The sequence below is a fragment of the Condylura cristata genome, unplaced genomic scaffold, assembly GCF_000260355.1.
Source record: "Condylura cristata isolate star-nosed mole 26May11 unplaced genomic scaffold, ConCri1.0 scaffold00006, whole genome shotgun sequence".
Classification (NCBI taxonomy): Eukaryota; Metazoa; Chordata; class Mammalia; order Eulipotyphla; family Talpidae; genus Condylura; species Condylura cristata.
The window spans coordinates 653,613-654,598 of record NW_004567107.1 but is presented as its reverse complement, the minus strand read 5'-3'; the positions used below and the strand labels follow the sequence as shown (position 1 = coordinate 654,598).

Genomic DNA, 986 nt, shown 5'->3' with positions numbered 1-986 from the left:
CACCCCAGACAGGGCCGCTACGGCGGCCAGCCCGGCCCTGCTGAGTGACTGGGCGGTTGTGCTGTCCAGTGCCAGGTCGCTGCCGCCCGCGGGGCTGCCTGGGCCCGCAGCTTGCAGCCTGAGGGTCCGCCGTGGGCGGGGCGGGGGCTGAAGCCCTTGAGCAGGGGCTGTGCAGGGCTCCCCGTCTCCCGGCTCTGCAGCTTGTCAGCCCTGGGGTGCTGCCAGCCGGCCTGGGAGCACTGCAACCCCGAAGGCTGGTGCGAGGCAGCCCCTGGGGAAGTAGCCCCTGGGGAGTAGCCCCTGGGGAGTAGCCCCTGGGGAGTAGCCCCTGGGGAGTAGCCCCTGGGGAAGTAGCCCCACCCACAGCTATGCAGACCCCACCCTGCTGGCTGTAGGTGGAGGCCCAGGGCCGGCCAGCCCTGGCATCAGGCCCCTGAGAGGCCAGGGCACCAGGTCCCCTCCCGCAGGGCCGTGGGCACCTCCAGAGAGGACGTCCCATGCCGCCGTACTTGGGGCCCTCCACCAGCCCCCCCCCGCCTGTGGGCGCAGAGATGGGAGACGGCCGGGCAGGGGCCAGAGACGCTGGCTAGAGACGCCCCATTGACCAGGGTCTGCCCCCAGGGAAGGCTGCTGTGCTGCCTGCGGCCAGGGATGAGCCATGGCTGAGCTGGGCACCCCCCAGGGGGCTCCCCACAAGGCCTGGCTGGCCGACAGCGAGAAGTCCACGCCCCCGGGGAAGTCCGGCGGCCACCCCGTGTGGTCCAGCGGCGAGGAGGCCGGGGCCGGCGACGGGGACAGCTCTGTGTCATCGGGGCGCCTCTCTGGCTCTTCGGGGGGGCACGAACTGGCCTCGCCTCCCCTCACGCCCTGGAGAGAGCGGCCCCCCCAGGTGCGGGGTCCCCGGCGGCAGCCCTGGGAGAGCAGCCCACGGCTGGAGCGGCTGCGGAACAAGATCCGGGCGCAGGCCCAGGGCCGGGCCAGCTGCG

General features: G+C 73.8%; 1 protein-coding gene across 1 annotated transcript in view; it reads left to right on the top strand.

The window, feature by feature from the left end:
- The first annotated feature begins 658 nt into the window (after positions 1-658).
- The window catches only part of LOC101619745 (protein transport protein SEC31), an 11,937-nt gene continuing 11,609 nt past the window's right edge, over positions 659-986 (top strand). The window contains exon 1 of the mRNA XM_012721171.1: positions 659-964. Coding sequence (XP_012576625.1) covers positions 659-964 — 306 coding nt within the window. The remainder of the gene's footprint in view (positions 965-986) is intronic.